Genomic DNA, 17,856 nt, shown 5'->3' with positions numbered 1-17,856 from the left:
TGGACAAACCCATTTGTTGGTTTAAATGAACCTACATACGCAGGGTTGGTTTAACCCATGGATTGACATTTTCTAGGTTAATTTAAATCAACAGATGGTTTTGTCTTTATTTTACCTAATCATAGTTTGAAACAACACAGCTTTCTTGGAGTGCATATATTATTGTACATACCCATGTACATTTTACATTATACTTAATAAAGCTGACATTTTTATAGATTTTGCCTAATTTTATATTAGAAATATTGTGTTTGTTTTTTTGTTTATTACTTTAAATCTATTTACTATTGTATTAAGACTGTGTCATGTTCAGTCATTTGCTTGTCTGTTGCTAATGCAATTGTAAATTCTTCAAAGAAGCATAGCAAGAAATGTAGATATTATGAAAAGCTACTTTTAGCCTGGCAAATCATAATGAACAAAAGCAGCATCACTTACAGTTATCTGAACACAGATCCTTTTCTTCTAATATAGATCCTGCAGGAGTTGGAGTACGGACCTTCGGTGGATTGGTGGGCTCTGGGCGTGCTAATGTACGAGATGATGGCTGGCCAGCCGCCATTTGAAGCTGACAATGAAGATGACCTGTTTGAATCCATCCTACATGACGATGTGCTTTATCCCGTGTGGCTCAGTAAAGAGGCAGTCAGCATTCTGAAAGCTGTAAGCGTCCCGTATCTTCTCTGTTGACGTGATTTTTTTCATTGCAGGGTTTTTGGTTGACCCATTTTTTTCTACTTTTAATCTTCTGCAGTACATCCAAAAATTTAAATTCTGTCATTATTTTCTCACACTCATGTTGTTATGCAAACCTGTATACATTTCTTTGTTCTGATGAATACGAAGGAAGATATTTTTAGCAGTGTTGGTAACCAAACCGATCATGAGCCCCATTCACTCCTATAGACGGTTTCATAGGATGCATGTGTGATGACGCGATTACACGTCTGGTCGGAATTTTTCTTCCGGTTTCAGGTTTTTTTTAATAGTCTGACTAGTTGCTAAACTGATCTCTTGAACAAATACCTAGTCAAAAATAACAAATGTTTTGGTTTTCTAGGTCATCTAAGTGTTGTTTATTTTGCTTGTTATATAAATAAACTACTTTAAAAGGACTTTTTTGTTATTTTTGTTCTCAGCTGAGTTTACCGGAAGTTACGTGTTGACCACGAAAGTTGCTTGTTTATGTTGTTACTGCTGAAACTGTCTATAGAAGGATAAAAGAATACTATGAAAGTTAATGGGGTCTCTGATTAGTTTGGTTACAAGCATTACTCAAAATATCTTCCTTCGTGTTCATCAGAACAAGAAATTAATACAGATTTGAAACAACATGAGAGTAAGTAAATGACACAATTTTCATTTTTGGGCGAACTATTCCTTTAAGGCTGTTACCAAGACAGGACACAGGACAGAATGTATTTCAGAGATATCTGCTAGATTGAAGAGAAATTTCATATGTGGTATTATATAAAATCAGTTAAAGCTCTTTTAAGATGGTTTATATTTACCTTATTTTTTTATTTTAATGTATAAAACAATATGAACTAGGGCTGTAAAAAAATCGCCTACGATTCTCGTGCGCGTTTCATCAGTAAAGCCGGTTTCTTGATTAGTAGTAAATCGCCATCACCTGCTTTCAGATGGAGCTGCATTTACTACACAGATCCGTATTTCACAGAGAAGCAAGGCAATATCGCATTCATAATTGAGGAAAATCAACTCCGATAATCTATGCAATTTTGCCTAGCTTCTTGGTGAACTACAGCTCTGTGTAGTAAATGCCGCTCCATCTGAAAGTAGGTGATGGCGATTTACTACTAATCAAGGAACCAGCATTACTGATGAAACACGCACGAGAATCGCAGGAGATTTTTTTGCACAGCCCTAATATGTACTTCCTTTCTTCAGTTTATGACAAAGAGCCCAAGTAAGCGACTGGGCTGTGTGGTGACCCAGGGGTTGGAGGAGGCAATCAAAGTCCACCCCTTCTTCAGAGAGATCGACTGGGTCCTGCTGGAGCAGAGGAAAATCAAACCGCCGTTTAAACCCCGTATTGTAAGCATACTTGCTTTCTCACACACAGAAACCAACGCACACAAATTCATGTGACAGCACATATCACAGACGCTTATTTCACACACACGTTGCCTGCAAAAAACACTTTCTCTCACACACTTTATCTCTCATGTTCCTCTGAGTTGAGCGTTTGTGGTGTAGACTGAAAGTCGGATGCCACAACGGCACTTCTTGACTTCTGCTTTCCCATGACAGGGGAGGGCCGAGGCTGTTGTGTTGCTGTGTATATGTACACATGTGGGTGCAGATAGAAAGGTCACAGATGGGTTAAGAGACCGTGTGGCCGCCACTTGCTCTCTTGCCCTCTGAGTAACTTTGAGCTGGCGCTCTGTCACCACTGTGGCTTACCAACTAACTCTCTACATTTTTAGTTACGCACTTGTGGTAGTTAACTGAAAGCCTTTCCTGTTTCTTAGAACCTAGAACAGAACAGAACATGAGAGAAAACATGAATGTAAAGCCATGCATGTTTATTTATATATACACACACATATACACACATACACATACATACATATACACACATACATATAAAATGTCAATAAGGGGCGGCACAGTAACTTGTTGCCTTACAGCAAGAGGTCCCTGGTGGCTGTCCCGAACACTTACCTCTTAAATTAAAAAAACTTTTGAAAATGACATTGATATAATAATTTCATTGTTATCTTTATTTTTTTTAAGTGCAGATAATTATAAATTGTATATTTTCTTTGTAATTCATGAAATTTTATGTAAAAAATTTAGTCATTTTTTTTAGCCATTTATATCACAATAACTACATGAGCGTCAACACCAACAGGCAGTAATGTTGTTTATTACAGCTTAGCACTGCAGTTTCACATATTCGTACATACAAAAATTTTGATTGGCTTCCAGTGTTTTATTGTTCAACAGCTGGAAAAAATTGTTCTGAAAGTGATCACAACTGTGTATCTTGATCATTTAAGTTGTGGTGTGAATGCTTTTTTAAGATCTTCATTCAAAATTGATTATCATTATTGGTGTGAACGGGGCTTTAGCCTAACTTTACAATTGAACCAAGTGAACGGTTTTGGAATGAGAAAACTGTAGAGCGGGACTTGATTTTGTCCTTTGGGATTTGATTGGATCATTGGAAGGTTGGTGCCTGACCATTGGACAGTTAATGTAGGCCCACCCCTAAGACAGACATACATAAGAGAAAAGAGGTTTGTTCACCTTTGCGGCGCTGCGCAGACCGATCGGCAGCTGACTTGAAGCAGTGCATGCCGGTTAGTAATTTTGTCCGCCTTAAGCTGGCGCTGAAGGCGTGTGATTGTGACGTATGGTTTAAAAGTACTGCAAGAGCGTTTCGAGAGTAGCCGGCAAGCACATCCAGAGCGGCTGCACGGAGTTCTGATGACGATACAGTTCTTCGTGATTGGTTGCCTTACTGATGAAAACGATCACGTGGGTTTCATGTTTAATCCAACCTTCAGTTCAACGAATAAACATTTTAAATTCATGTTTTTATAACAGAATAAAACACATTAATTTATATAAATAAGTTATAAATAAAATAAAATAAATATATAATAAATATTAGCAAAATACCAAACTATATAGGTATTTTATTAATGTACGCTTGTTTCCCATTATTTTTGGGCATACAGTATATGCAGCAATTAAAATATTCAATATAAAATGTTTCTTGTTGCAACTTTTTTATTAAAAGGTTTGTTTTTAACAAATCCACCATCTAATTCACAAAAAAAAAGGAAACATGGCACACACGTCAATACAGCAAGCAGCAGGTGTCCGGCTTGATGGCTCCGTCTTCAGCTCCTCTCTCGACTGCAAGCGGCAAACCTCTCTGATCGTTCTGCGCAGCGCCGCATGTGCTCGTAAACACCTAAAAATTTCGTTTAGAGGGGGAGGAGATCAATGTTTATGATTGATAATTATGATCTGTATGGAAAAATAAATTACAATAAATACTGCAATATTCCATAATAAAAAAAGAATTGTCACTTTTGATGTCATGGTGACCTTGAAGTTTAATAATTCCTAATACAAACATGTTTCTCTTTCTGTCTCTTTCATGTTGCAGAAAACCAAGCGTGATGTGAATAACTTCGATCAGGACTTCACCCGCGAAGACCCCGTGCTCACGCCGGTGGACGATGCCATCATCAAACAAATCAACCAGGATGAATTCAAGGGATTTTCCTACTTTGGAGAAGAAACCTTGTCTTAAAGCCCCACCTGGCACCGTTCAGTTCTATTCCAAAACGTCAATTGTACCTGTAGACACTCAGAAACCCAAGTCATTACGCAATACATGAACACACACTCAAATCAGAACAGGAGGCCCAGATATCGGTTCTCCTTTACTGCTGTCTTCATCTTTCTTCTCTGTATCTTTAAAAAAAAAAACAACATGATTCTCATTACAGTGGATCTAACGCAAGGCCTCTAAAGTAACATCACCTCTCCGTTTCAAAAAGCTAAATCAATCAGATAAGAATGTTCTCCAAGACCCCGGAAGGGTCGGCACACACTACCTTAAACCAAATTGACGATACGGATGATTGTAGTGCCGCGTGAATACTGGTCGGGCTGTCGTTCCCCCTGATGGATGGAAGTGTCAGAGGTTGTGCCCTTGGGGAAGAATATACACTGCATACATGACAAAGAGACATGTTGTGCTATGCAGTCAAATGCCTTTTTGTGTATTCAGATGACATTTTGGGAGCAATTTTATAAAATATACAAAGACATTAAAAAAATTTAATTTGTATTATATAAATATATATATATATCTATTCCATCACAGTGTTATGAAGGTCCATTAGGAATGATAACCTGCTGTATATGGGTTGTGTTATGATGTGTCTGTTGGCCTGAGTAGGTGTGTGCATGACGTGTATGTGTGCATGTGTTTGCATGAATGAGAGTCGGAGGTCTTGTCCTCTCAATGCTCTAAAATTTTCTTGTTGTTTTATTGCTGTTTCGCAATTAATTTTCTTTTGCGCTTGACTGTAAAAATTGCTGTTTGCGTGTATGCGTGTGCGTGTGTGTGCGCGCGTGCGTGCGTGTGTCGTGCTCGCCGCTATGCACAAGAAAGTGTAGTTGTGAAAGTCAGACCAGCACCCATAGCTCATAAGTCTTACCAAGAAGACTTAACATGTACATAGTATTTGCTCCAAAGCCCGTGGAAGCTTTTTAGAGTATAGGCAATTGTTGCATGGTCTTGCAAATTGTGTTGTTACTGAGTAGCATCAGTCTATGTTTTGGATATCTATGTGCAATACCCTAAACACACTTTCCCTTTTCTTTTCGTATTTTTATTTCTTGATGTCAACGGTTTCTCTTTTATGGGCTGATATTCCTGCTGGTCTTAAAGAGTGAAGAGTGTCCTATAGGTTAGGGCTTCACCAAAGGCTTTCTCTCTCATGCTGTCTCTGTTGCAACTCTGTATGCCACTCTCATGTACATAGTTTGCTGAAGTACATAAGCTGTGGAATGTAGTGGAACAATGTGTGAGATATAACTTATAATTTATTCAATATACATGTAGCTATACTTCCCTTGTGTCAATAGGTCACTCATTTCCCAGTGTCTTTTGAGTTATTGTATTTCAGGAAATGAAGCCTCAGTAGAATCTGTTTTGTTTTTCAAAACAAGGTATTTCTTCTTGTGAAGTCCTTGTACTGTAGTTTAGAGATTTATTTGTAAAATGTGAAACACTAGAGGTAAACTACAAGAAAAGGGTACATTTCAGGCGTACTAATTAAACCTTCTGGAATGTGATGACTTTTGTTTTAGCAATTCAGTGTCAATTTGAAGAATTTGTGTTTAAAAAAAAAAGTGTTTTTAATTTTTCTCCCTGACTGACTTTAAATGTTTATTGCTGTTTAAAGTTTATTTTTGTTTTGTTTGAAGTTTTATCGTTTTGTTGGTTTTTTATGTGTCTGTGGGTAGATTTTGGTATAGGTCAATGTTTCTATGAAGCCTTGTCTCCTGCAGGCATCTGTCTCAGTCTCAGCACCATGCCAAATGTCTCGTCATCAGTTCTTCAGCTTTATTTTTCCCATTTGTTTCCTTTTGAATTGTAAAGGAATGGACTTGATATATAGGAAACATCCACGGTCTGTCTACAAAGTCATAAAGTAAATAAACTGAACTATGAATTACCTCTTAAATTAAGTGCAAGGTTTCTCTGGCTGAATATTGAATATTTGCGCATACAGTATTGAAGTACATAAATGTTTCATATGTATTATAGTGCTGTATTATATACATCTGGTGTTGGACTTTAGTTTCTGTACGGTGAAGCTTTATGTGCACAGAGGTATTTCGTTCATGGATACATTAGCGTTATCCCATTGTAAGCATTTTACTATGTGCCAAATGTACTGTCATCTAAAGGATGTGAATGTTTTGTTTATCCTATTAAATCCCAAGGTGTATAAAAATGAACTCTCTTGTGATGCATTGAGTATTATATGCCACACGCAAGCATCAGTTCAGAGGAATTTATCAAGTTGCAAAAACATTGTGTGTATGAGGGGGAATGAATAATCTGTGCTTCAACAGTCATTTAGAGAAAAGATCTAAATGGAAAAGTTTGGTGTTTTGCAGAAACAAACTTTTGTCACTATCTCAGAAACAATCTTTTGTATAAAAGCATGCATGCACACAACCTGCTTTTCATAGTTTGTGCGTAGTGGGGATCTATTACATGTTTGTTTGCATGGTAAAATAAGCCAGATCAAGCCTGTTATATTAAATAGGAATTGTTACAGGATGTCACTACATTTGAGATTAATCCTCTGTTCCAGTGATTTTCTCGGCAAGCTCCGTAATGGTATTTTCAAATGGTCAATGATCAGTTTTGTTTGCTTGTCAACGTCCAAAGATTAACATTTCAGCCTTGATTTTACTTAAGCCAGTACCACATTAAAAATACTTAATACTTTAGTAGTATCCTGTATAATGTTATGGTAATAATGTATACTATATTTACTCAAAGTTATGTGAATTTATAAGATGTTATAAACAATTTAGACCTAAATATTTATTGGTAAGGTTAAAAAGCAGTACATAGCATTTGGAATTTTACTACACCAGACATTTTAGTTTACTTTGGTAAGTTACATATTAAACAGTATTTTTCTGTTGGTTTGCTTTCAAACGTTCGCTTATTTTGGATCATTTTCAAACACTTCACGTTGGCATGTAGTTTTATGTACATTATACTGTCATATTTTATAATCTTCAATAATTAATTTAGTCGATCTTCAAAAGCGCAGCGCGCTCACGGTAGTGAAAATATGAGACCATGCGCAGGCGCTGACTGAGTGGCAGGCGCGAGCATGAAGTGACAAATCAGCAAGCACAGATTTGACTATAGGTGTATGCGACTCAGTTGGTCGCTGCGCAGACTGACATAGTATGACATCAGCTTCAGGAGCTTCACATACAGTACAGCACAGCTTATGAATTGCTCTTGCGATACTTTTATGTCAAACATCGATCGGTCTGTGCAGCGCCGAGCACACACATAACTTGCACCAGCAGGGAGGCGTGAACGAGCGCACTGAAGCGCTCACGAGTTTTTTCACCTTTTGCTTGCCACAAAAAACGTCCAGCTGAACCGGGCAGCCTCTCGTGTACTCCGTGTCAGTTTGGGGAGGTAGTGCAATCCTCGGCAGTGTACTGAGACTGCACTAACTGCTCCTGTCAGTACTGGACATATCCGGAGAATGGACAATACGCAGACGAGATAATAAAGAAACATCGCACCTGTGACGAGATTCGCGTTTAAAAGTTTTTTGGAAATTGAATTGAATTTGACGCAGGAGAAAATCTTACGGTTGTCGTCTGTGTTCATCCATAATGACAGCCGAAAAGGAGAAAAAGAGGTAAAGAAAGTCTTTATTACTACTTGCACCTTCAATGTTTTTTATTGTATTTTGTTCATATTCACGTTTGAGATTTAATTTGCCGCGCAATGATACGGAGGTAACGTTTAGTTAACGTTAAAAGCGGAATAAAAAATAAGACGCACTGAACTTGATCATTATTCAGAAAATCTTTTAGAAGCAAAGTCGTTCAAGCGTAACTAAGTTGTTTCTGTATTTTAAACAGTGTTTACATTTTGTTACTTTAACTTCGTAATTTTAATTTAACATTTTGACGTGTAGTTTGTTGGTAAGTGTAGTCAGATTTTGGTAATCTCATAAAAAGTCCTGAAACGTATAAAACGTCATGGCTCAAATTAAAATAAAAACAAATAATACATTTTCATTAATTTTTTTATTAAACTGATACTACATTATCAATTCTTGTAAATAGCTGACCCACTTTACAATCAGATCTGTACACTAGACTGTGTCAGTAAGTCATGATAACGTATGTTTCGACATTAACTCATCTGTATACTTTTTACTTACTTTTTGTAAGTTATAGCAATTAGTCAAGTATTAATAAATGAGTTAAAATGACTTCCACAGAAAATTTGATTAATCTTAAGCATGTAATGCAGCGACTGAACTTTAACAAAAATATGTGGACTTTTTTACAGTATAAACTAAGAGATAACCACAGTAGTTTTGCGCAGTCTGGAAATAAACAGCTACTTGTTGAATCCGGCTACCACAAATTGTTTTAAATGTTGGGATGAACTGTGCCACTTTGTCTAAAATGCAAAAAAAAAAATTAAGCCCAGTCTTGACAACAAATAAAATTTTAGTATGTGAAAGTGCTTGTATACTTAGTTTTTTTTTAAAATCCCCTGTTAATATTAAAGATGATAAGAAAAAATATGAATCATTTTGTCTTTTAATCTGTTGAAAGTAACCGACTACACAACATACTTCCTCTATGGCTTTGATTCACCTACGTTTACTGCTTATGGTCTCTTTGTCAGAGTCATCATGAAAACGCGTAGACAAGTTTATTAAGCTAAGTCTGATACATGATATATTGATCTGACAAAGTAAACCAGCAATGTCTTTCATGAAGCCTAAGGGGATACACTGTAGAAAAGTGCTTAAACAATTATCCATGTTTTGTTCTCCAAATGGTTTTTGGTTGCTTAATATTATTTGAAACCGAGGTTAAGTTGTGCTTCACCTGTATATTTAAACTGTTTAAAAGCATGCGAAAATCCAAACTGGTCATTTTGATGTGTCCTTTCTAGCAATCTATCAGCTTGTTATCAATTATCTCAAAGTTTGTTTAACTTTCTTTTTTAAGTGTTTAATTAGCATTGTGATTAAGTGTGATGTCATTTAAGTCCTTTGTGTTTGTGATTATAGGAACATTGCTTTAATGTAATCATAATAGTATTTCTTTTTAAAAAACAATTTTTTCCTACTTTTTGCTCCCTACTGCATGGCAGAAATCTATTCAATACAACTGGTCGGGTGCCCTGTGTTCAACGATCATTGTCTGGATTATTAGTTTGGGGGTAAAGGTTGGCCATCTCTTAAGGATGTGAAATAAGATTATCTGGACTGAATGGACAGTCTGTGCAACCTGGCTTTTGGCTCTTTGCAAACTCTGTGGTCTAATCGGGTTGTGAAGAGAGATGCAGAGAGAGATAGAGGGAGGAATAGGTTTACTAATCACATGATCTGGTGTCTTTGACAGCTTTTGCTTTGCCTTTGCGTGCGCGATGTCGCCTAAGGCAGTAGGTGATAGGTAAAGCTTTCTCACTATTGTGTTTTCTAGTCTAGTACAGTATGTGCACATTAGGATTCATTTCCATTCTGATTCGTACAAATCTCCCTCGAGATCTGGTTCTGAAATACTGAATTTCCCCCTGTCAGGTACTTGTTGAGTGCCGGATTGACACTTAATGAAAATAAATGGGGGATGTCAAGAACAGGTGGAAGCGGCTACATTTTTGTCAGTCTTAATAGCCATATTTTGCTTCAGTAATGCATTTAAAAAGATATATGATTGACAAGAGGCAAAAACTGCAAACAGGACACTGTCCTCAGGCTATCTTGACCTGTAGCACCGGTCATTATATAGATCTCAGAGAAGTTGTTGAGCCAGATATATTGAAGGGGGTGAGGGGTTAAAGTCTGCAGCTGGACTGTGTGGGAACAGAACTCAGTAGCCTAGTAAAGGGCAGAGGACACAACTCCCCTTCATTTGAGGGATCCAGGCCAAAGGATCCCTCAGCGGAGAGATAAACCTTCACCATCAACACAGATCAAAACGTGTAGGCATCCAAGGGTTATTTGGGCAGTTTAGGTCTGGTTTAAGTTACTGAACAAATAAGCTGGTAGTAGGCAGCTCATGCATTGGTTACTCAATCCAGCTGGCTGCGAGAGATTGACGTGTGTGGTAATGTTTTCAAAACTGTGTGACAGATTTTTTGCATCTAATATATTTTATTTTGGTTATCAAGTCTAAGAAGTAATTAGCTATTTGTAGGAATGCTGATTGTTTGTCATGAATTTCATACTACTACAATATTTGTTATGTTCCTATTTTGCTTTTTTGATATGCAAGCTGGCATCTGACGGATTTCATAAGTTTATGCAAATCCTGTTGATCCATGTTTTTCTGGAATGATCTGAGGACATTCCAAAGAGCATGTGTGTGCCACAACTGAAGCAAGGGAATCTGACCTTTTGTACAAAAGAGCTGGCATGATCAGTTTTACAAAGTTGCTTATTTGATTAGACCTTAAATATTATATTATAAATAGTGCCTTAAATATTTATAATTCAGTGCACAACATTACATTCCCAAAAACTGTGTTTACTTCCAGATCTAAATTAGATTTTGAATCCTAGTTTTAAAAAAGTATTATTATTTATTTTCGTTAAAATGAAAAAGAAAATTACCCCATGATTTACTCACCCTCAAGCGATCCTTGATGTACATGATTATCTTTGTTCAGACAAACACAGTCGAAGATATTTTAGAAATGTCCTTTTAATCCACACCATTGCTGGGTCAATAAAGACTTTTTAAATGTAATAGATGCTCATTTAGTCATTTTATGACCCATAGCTTTGGCCAAGACGTATTCCCAAAACTATTTTTTTTCCCGTTTAATAGCAAGTAGCACCAACATTAAGGTGCATTATCGCCACCTACTGTGTTAGAGTGGTGAAGAGAATGAGTTAGTTTGCGTACTCTCTGAGAACAATATGTCTATTGAATCACCCCAAAGCCTTGGTTGACCTTTCTTATGTATTCAAACACAGCAGATCACAGATTTAAGATGTTTGGGTGACTTATTCCTTTTAAACTGATGTGTTTTTTGTTGGTTGCAGACAGACGGCACTCATTGAGTGTGGGGGTTTAAATGGAAGTAGCCATTTCTCATTTAGCCCAGAGGAAAAGCTGACTGTAAGTTCAAGTTTATTCCCATGGGTTTGACCTTTTTATCAGCCACTTCCTGTGAGAAGAACCCATGGTTAGTATAAAAATGACATTTTTTGTAGAAAATTGGGGTAGTAGAACTTAGAATGACAGAGAGGGCCATTTTGAGGTTGCCAGATATGCAACAGCATAATAGAGGGCAGATTATCACATTCCTGCTTCACGCTGTGAACATTTTAAAATCACTACCAGAGCTCGGCCAGCCTTAGCCAGGGAAAAGGGAATTGGCACTGGGAGACTACTGGAATTGCATCACAATATCCACGATTCATCCTCTTACAAACTGTGCCCAAGACACGTGCCAGGCCAAGTATAAGTCAGTGTCAGCAGCACTGTGGAGAGCGGTTGTGGTGTTTTATCTTCCACACTACATGTCACTTGGTTTTTTATAAGGGTGGCATACCGCATACAGGGGCCACGGAGAGTTCACTTCTCTCTGCCACGGGCCTTCAACTCCCACACATTGGCAAGCCACAAACCGCTGAATTGCTTCATTTGGCAACATATGCTTTCTCTCTGGAGAGATAAATGAGGGCAGACTTATCAAAAGATCTGTTTCGTGAACAAAGCATCTATTATGCCTTATTACAGTAAGTCTTCTAAAATGCACAATTAAAGGTCCCATTTTTCCTGTGTTTGCAAAGCTTTCTTTGTGTTTATGGTGCGCAATATAACATGTGTTCATGTTTGGTGTGTAAAAAACACAGTATTTTTCACACAATTATCTCTATACCACTGTTTTCACTGTCCTAAAAATGGCTAATGTCTTCCTTGTTCCTTCAGAAATACGTAACGAGTTTTGATTGTGTAGTTTGTTTAGTGTATTGTGATTTAACAGCAGCTTAGCTTAGCCAAAGCCGTTTGTGCTTAGCTGGCGACTGACATATTCCTTTGGGCGGAGGTTAGTCAAAAACTTATATTGACGTCATTCAACCGGGAAGTAGAGGGCTGTGGTCCAAACCGGCCATTCTCTGTAGTCCTTGAAAAGCTAATTCTGTTAAATAAAATTTTATCGCTTGGCATGGAACTTGTATAACTTATAATTTTGCATTATTTATGCTCTAACAGCAACCTTACACACCAACTAAAGTTTAAAAAATGAGTAGAGCCCGACCGATTTATCGTTTTGCCGATTTTATCGGCCGATATGAGCCTGTCGCAGATATATCTGTATCGGCGTATAAGCCGCCGATATTAACGTTCCTTACAGAAGACATTAAATGCTTTTGAAAGATGTAAGTACTTGTTTGTCCAGCAGAGTGCGCCCTACTGGTTGCTAATGGTGACCCAGGTCACTCACTGTAGTGACACCAGCCAACCCCCCTTCACTTCAGTCAGTCCCTCAGTTCAGGTGGTGGCAGTCAGGCGGTTTCTTCACAACATTTTACACCTGGTATTAAGACGCGCTTTGGTCGATTGGATTATAACTGGGCGAGAAAGACACATTCCGGTTTACATTTGGTGTTTTTAATCCGTCTCTTTTGTCCACTTGCGAGTTGTTTAAAACGCAAGCGGAAGAAATGACGCGAGGCGGAGAAAGGACGCGCTTTAACTGACGCGCAGTCTGTGGGAGTACATCTGCTTGTGCTGTTACTGAACATGCTCATTTCAAAGCAATTGATTAAATAAGCTCACGCAACTTTACACCCTCGTTAAATTAAAGAGGCGGAGAGAAGACGCTTTAGTTTTATAAAAGTTTAAAGTACCGGCAGAACACTGTGGGTTCGCGTCATAAAAACGTTGTGCAGTACATTAAACATAAGCCTACAGTATGTTGTCAGTAAAGCATTGTCGTCTTAACAGTAAGTTTCTAATTAATTTGTGAAATACATAACTTACTGTAAAGCAAATAAACAATGACTTTATAAGTTTCCATTTTCAAAATAAGCCCAATATAACATTATTCTCGTCAAAACTGACAATCATTTAAGTTCTATGCATTTTGTTTTGTTTGTGTTTTAAAGTTATTTATAATTGGTCAAGTTTACTGTTTTGTGCACTTATATCAGAATCATTTTGGATAATAAAGTTTATTGTTAACTTGTAAAACACACCTGCCTATACTACATATCTTTGTCACGTCAGTTGTCATTTTAAGTGTTTGATCACCACATTTGTGAGTGATCATTGCAAAAAAAGTATTTATATATAGTATATTCTGTTAATGTATATAGTGTATTATATGTACAGAAGCCTGCTGTAGTATAATATACTGTAGTATATGTGTACTGTACTACCCTGCTGAAAAAAACAGCATACCAGCAAGACCAGCATATGTTGTGTTTTGGTGCTGGTTTACTAGTGAACACCAGCTAAACCAGCATCAAACCAGCATCAGCACCAGCATTAGCACCAGCTAAACCAGCACCAAACCAGCATCAGCACCAGCATTAGCACCAGCTAAACCAGCATCAAACCAGCATCAGCACCAGCTAAACCAGCATTAGCACCAGCATCCCATGCTGGTCATAACAGCATATGTTGTGTTTTGGTGCTGGTATGCTGGTGACCACCAGCTAAACCAGCATAGACCAGCATGATTCCCATGCTGGTCCATGCTGGTTTGATGCTGTTTTTTTCAGCAGGGTATAATATACACATAAAGAATATCGGCCGATATATCGTTATCAGTGTTTTTTTACTCCCTAATATCTGTATCGGCATCGGCCCCAAAAAAATGCATATCGGTCGGGCTCTAAAAATGAGATCACGAAAAACGTCCGCTTTAAAGCAACACTAAAGAGTTATTGCTCTTTGCTCCCCCTACATGTTAGAAGCGTAATTGTTCATTAGCACTGTCGTAAATACTGCAGCATAGCTGGCTTTGATTGGATTGTAGGTCTGCCGTAAAGCAAGTTTTCGAACTACAGGACCACTACCCGACGGTTGGAAACTTCTTTAGTGCGGTTTTGGCCGATAGAGGGCTGCAAAGCGAATGTGAAAGTGCCATTCACCCTGTTTTGAGTGGATGAACCACTGAAACTTTTTTGGAAACGTTATTTTAAGGTTAAAAAAAAACTCTTTGGTGTTGCTTTAAAGAGAATTGTCCACCGACAAAATTTTGATATACACATCAAATTGTACTTAATAACATTCACTAACAAGGTCACATTAGACTTCTGAAGATGCTGTGATGACCTGATCTGACCCAGTTTTTTTTTTTATTCCTTTCCATGTAGACCTAAATACTCAGATTCTCACTGGTGTGGTTTTGGAGTGCTCATAGATGGATTTTTTTTTAAAGGTAGTTAAATCGAAAGCTGTAACTTATTATATTTGTCATAAATATTTACAACTACATGAAATTTGGGGCAGCATCCCTTAGAAAGCCCATTTTAAAACATAAGCGGTTTTCGGTATCAAAAACATTCCTGTAGCCCAACTGGTAGTGTGGCGCTAGCAACACCAAGGTCATGGGTTTAACTTCAAGGGAAAACACAAATTGGTCAAACAAAGAGGGACTGAAACAAATTGTGAATTAACTTTAAAGTGTTGGCTAAATGTATAAATGTAAGATGCAGCTTGGGCTGTGCATCATTGTAATCATAATCTTGTTTTCTAGGCATCCATCAGAAAGGCGCAAGGAAAAGTCTCGTGATGCAGCACGCTGCAGGCGCAGTAAAGAGACGGAGGTATTTTATGAACTAGCTCACCAGCTCCCGTTACCCCACAGCATCAGCTCACACCTGGATAAAGCCTCCATCATGAGACTAGCCATCAGTTTTCTGCGAACACGCAAACTCTTCAATTCAGGTACATAGCTACAAGATATTCATGTATTGTATATTACCATATTTATGGTTTTTACAATGTTGTTTATAAATATTGTAAACTCACCCTAACCAACTTAAATGTTCTCAAATTAATAAAAAAAAAATTGTCGAAAAGGCTTACAATTTTAGGTTTTACCAATAATTTTTTAAGTGTTAAAAAATTGAAGTAAATTATTTAAGTAGATCCCACTTTCACTTGTTGCTTTATTTATTAATCATTTTGCTAATTGAGAATATACCTAAATATATCCAAAAGAAACATTGTTTTTTATCTAGACTTCGATTTCAGATGCATTGTGGGAACGAAAGTGTCTCCACAATGCATGGAAATCCGTCATTAGACCTCCCAACGAGAATTTTGAGCTTTTCTAAAGATTATGTTTAGCGTCAAAGAAAAAATCATTAGTTTTATATAAGAACAAAATGAATTAAAAATAAAGGAATACTAGCGTTTGTGAAATTATGACTTAATGTGGAATCAAATAAAACATATAAAATGTGTGTGTGTTTGTGTGTCAGTAAAATTGGGGCGGGTTAAACCACAAGATGTCCTGTTCTGTTCAATTTACAATAAGAACTACAGGAAGGCAGACAAAGAACACAGAACATTGTTTCCAGACTTCATTCCTGACGCACATACATGTGTATCTCTAAAAGAGGGGAAAAAGAGAGAGAGAGGAGGCGAGGAAGTTTGCGAGGGGAGGGGGTTAAACAATGAAAAGGGTAAGAGATGGAATCTATTGATGAAAATGTGTGTGGGTGATGTGGAAGTCAGTGGGTGGAGATGGGTGGACGGCGACAGACGGAGAGAAACAGGGAAAGAGGGAGATGATGAGGTGTGAGGTAATTATGGGCTACTGGTGGTATTGTTTTCTTAAAATAGTGAATTATGATTTCTTCTGGGGTTTTTTTAGCCACATCACTGTCAGTCTCGGCGCCATGCAGACCTGGTTGTACGATTCTGTACTGTTTGGTTCTGATTGTTCTTCAATGTTACACTTTGATAGGCCACACATGAACCAGAACCTGTATTTGGTCAAACTGATTCAATATTTTGTTTAGTGGTCACTTCTGCATACTAAAACTATCTTGACCTGGCTGCCTAAAAAGTCGTGAACCTAATGAATTTAAAATAACATCTTATATTATTATTTATTTAAATTCCCTATACCATTCATAGCTTTATGCTTTAACTGTGTGTCAACAATTGTCTTGTGTCTGTTTTTATTTTATCGAAATTTAATTTACTTTAAACATTAAAGAAGAAAATGGTCAATAAACCGCTAAGCAATAAAATCCTCTAGGAGTACATTGTTGACATAAAGCTCTGAATAAATGTAAAAAATGTTTGGGGATGAAAGTACATAACAGTAAAGTATTTATAGCATGCTGGATGACTGCCGCGGGACTCAAAGCAAGATCACGGACACTGACCACCTGCTGGTCGCCAAACTCATACAATGTAGATGCAGAATAAAGATGTCTGAATAGCCTCAGTGCTTCAGCCCTTATTACTCACTCTCAATGAGCAGGGCAGGGGACTCTTATCTGCTGGAAAACAGGCCTGAACTTCACAGCATGGAGCATATCTGTAATTATATTGTCAAGATGTTAAGGCATTTTCAATGGCATTATATAACTCAAACATCCCTGAAGCTGAAGGGTTTATTTTTGTGGGAGGTGAATTATAACTTAAATGTTAAATTGAAACTAAACCGTTTACTTTCTTGGTCATGCTAATTGGACAGGATTTGCCTTTTAATAAGGCATGGATTTGAATCTGTTTGTGTATGAGTGTGTTATAGTGTGTGGATTAATTGTTGTGTCCTGTAAGAAAGCGTACACAGAAGGAATCCCCTTTTGTATAATTTAGTATTATTCGATTATGATATTAAAAGTATGCACATGCACACACACAGTAATTTGTCTTTACTCCTTTTTGTTGCAGGCCGCAGAGTTCAACAAACTCGGTCAAGGGATGACAGCCAGATGGACAGTCTATATCTGAAGTCTCTGGAAGGCTTTGTTGCCGTGGTAACATCAGATGGGGACATGATATTCCTGTCGGAAAATGTCAGTAAATACATGGGCCTCACACAAGTGAGTTTTACCTTTATTCCTGCATTTATTTGAAAAAAACATTATTGCCGGGCAAGTGAGGAAGATAACTTCTTGCTTCCCTGTCTGTGGTGATTAAGCATTAAGCTTTATTTCCTTATTAATGCAACAGGTGGAATTGACGGGTCACAGCATCTTTGACTTTACACATCCTTGTGATCACGAAGAAATCAGAGAAAATCTCAGCATTAAATCTGGTAAGTGTCAGCTCAGAACAAGTTGTTACAGTTATATTTAAACGTATGTACATTTTATGTGACTTTCTTATCTAGAATCCCGGAATCTCACAGACTTCCTTATCTTTTTGTGAGATTTGATGTGGAGATGACCTTATCTTTGTGTACTCACGATTGTAATTTTGAACATTCTTGATGCAGTTCCTTTGAGGACATGTCCTCTTTTTTACAACATTAGCCCATGGCTGGCAGTCCATGACTATTACATGATTTAGATTATGTGAGTGGAGCCGAGCGGGAGTGCAGCGGCATGAATTTTTTTTTTTTAGCTTATTTTT

General features: G+C 37.5%; 2 protein-coding genes across 2 annotated transcripts in view; both read left to right on the top strand.

Annotated features, from left to right (window-relative positions):
- Positions 1-6,519, top strand: part of prkcea (protein kinase C, epsilon a) — a 67,916-nt gene extending 61,397 nt beyond the window's left edge. Inside the window, exons 13-15 of the mRNA XM_065270416.2 lie at positions 475-663; positions 1,912-2,058; positions 4,148-6,519. Of these exons, the coding sequence (XP_065126488.2) occupies positions 475-663; positions 1,912-2,058; positions 4,148-4,294 (483 nt within the window). The 3' untranslated portion in view covers positions 4,295-6,519. The remainder of the gene's footprint in view (positions 1-474; positions 664-1,911; positions 2,059-4,147) is intronic.
- A 1,142-nt stretch (positions 6,520-7,661) lies between these two features.
- The window catches only part of epas1a (endothelial PAS domain protein 1a), a 31,656-nt gene continuing 21,461 nt past the window's right edge, over positions 7,662-17,856 (top strand). Inside the window, exons 1-4 of the mRNA XM_065270432.2 lie at positions 7,662-7,964; positions 15,014-15,204; positions 17,173-17,324; positions 17,455-17,539. Coding sequence (XP_065126504.2) covers positions 7,939-7,964; positions 15,014-15,204; positions 17,173-17,324; positions 17,455-17,539 — 454 coding nt within the window. The 5' untranslated portion in view covers positions 7,662-7,938. The remainder of the gene's footprint in view (positions 7,965-15,013; positions 15,205-17,172; positions 17,325-17,454; positions 17,540-17,856) is intronic.

This window comes from Paramisgurnus dabryanus, chromosome 1 (assembly GCF_030506205.2).
Source record: "Paramisgurnus dabryanus chromosome 1, PD_genome_1.1, whole genome shotgun sequence".
NCBI lineage: Eukaryota > Metazoa > Chordata > Actinopteri > Cypriniformes > Cobitidae > Paramisgurnus > Paramisgurnus dabryanus.
Note: the sequence above shows the minus strand (reverse complement) of the source record. Positions and strands in the feature narration are given on the sequence as shown.